This window comes from Dermacentor silvarum, chromosome 11 (genome assembly GCF_013339745.2).
Source record: "Dermacentor silvarum isolate Dsil-2018 chromosome 11, BIME_Dsil_1.4, whole genome shotgun sequence".
NCBI classification, from domain to species: domain Eukaryota; kingdom Metazoa; phylum Arthropoda; class Arachnida; order Ixodida; family Ixodidae; genus Dermacentor; species Dermacentor silvarum.
This window is the reverse complement of record NC_051164.1, coordinates 10,396,735-10,398,059: the sequence shown is the minus strand read 5'-3', so window position 1 is coordinate 10,398,059 and position 1,325 is coordinate 10,396,735. Positions and strand designations below refer to the sequence as shown.

At 60.4% G+C, this 1,325-nt stretch overlaps 1 protein-coding gene across 1 annotated transcript; it reads left to right on the top strand.

Moving 5' to 3' along the window:
- Positions 1-375: 375 nt before the first annotated feature.
- On the top strand, positions 376-945 carry LOC125941556 (uncharacterized protein K02A2.6-like). The gene has a single exon (XM_049659075.1). The coding sequence runs from the start codon at positions 376-378 to the stop codon at positions 943-945; it is 570 nt and encodes a 189-aa protein (XP_049515032.1).
- Positions 946-1,325: the final 380 nt, after the last annotated feature.

The following is a 1,325-nucleotide window of genomic DNA, read 5'->3' as shown; positions in this document are numbered from 1 at the left end:
GACATCCTCTCGTCGCAGCTCGTGCACCTGCGACAGGCCCAAGCCAAACGACGGCGTGTACAGTCTGCTGCTGCAATACTGCGCCAACGGCTGGCCCCGGCAGTCCCACTTGCCTCTCCACGTGAAGAGGTACTGGCAGTACCAAGGGGACCTCAGCTTCTGTGAGGGACTGCTTCTGAAGGGGTCCCGCATCGTCGTGCCGTCCGCCCTTCAGAGCCGCACGCTCGAGCTAATTCATGATGGGCATCAAGGCATCAACCGGTGCAAAGCTCTGGCTCGGGAATCAGTCTGGTGGCCGGGCATCAACAACCAGATCGACACACTGGTGTCTAATTGCCCCACGTGCGCCGAAACCAGGGTGCACGCTCGGAACCTATGCTGCGGTCAACCACTCCAACTCGGCCCTGGGAAGAGGTGGGCGTAGATCTTTTTCATTTGAACGGCCAGGACTACGTCTTTCTGGTGGATTACCGGTCAAGCTTCCCGGAAGTCATCAGCCTGCGCTCGACGTCAGCCCCTGCTGTCATCAACGTCATCAAGAGCGTCTTCGCGCGCCACGGGATCCCGAGACTGGTGCGCAGCGATAACGGTCCACAGTTTGCTGCAAGAGAGTTCTCCACCTTCGCCGATTCCTACGGTTTCCGCTACGTCACTAGCAGCCCCCATTTCCCACAGTTGAACGGGGAGGTGGAACGGATGGTGAGGACGGTCAAGGACCTGCTGCGGAATGCGGATGATCCATACCTTGCGCTTCTGGCATACCGAGACACCCCTGGGGTAAACGGAGTGAGCCCTGCTCAGCTGTTCATGGGCAGGCGCCTACAGCCCGGGTACCTACGACGTCGCACCAGCTGGGGCCTACCTGGCCGCCGTCGGTCCCATTCACTCGGCGGGACCAAGACAACCGGAGGCGCCAAGCATCCAACTTCAACAGAAGACATGTAGCTCATGAACTGCGGCCTCTTCAGACCGGCGAGCAGGTCTGGGTACGGGACGTCAACTCCCCCGCGATCGTCATGGGGTCAGCACAACGCCCTCGCTCCTACGTGGTGGAGACTCCGACGGGTGTACTCCAGCGCAACCGGATGCACCTGGTACCAACGACGGGATGTCCTGCACAAGGCACTACCAGTACCGCCATGTCCCCAACATCGCCTGGAGCTGATCGAGCAGCCCAAGACCAGGAAACCGCATCGCCTCCGGAAAGCACCTCCACTGCCGATGCACCCCGCGGTTGTACTTCTACGCCACGCGTCTCTACGTTCGGCAGAAAGATCCGCAGGCCGAGAATGCTCGACCTATGAAGGTTTTGTGCCGGATCAAGA

Excerpts from the sequence above, each read along its gene's own strand:
- LOC125941556 (XM_049659075.1), top strand. The coding sequence starts at position 376 with ATGCTGCGGTCAACCACTCCAACTCGGCCCTGGGAAGAGGTGGGCGTA.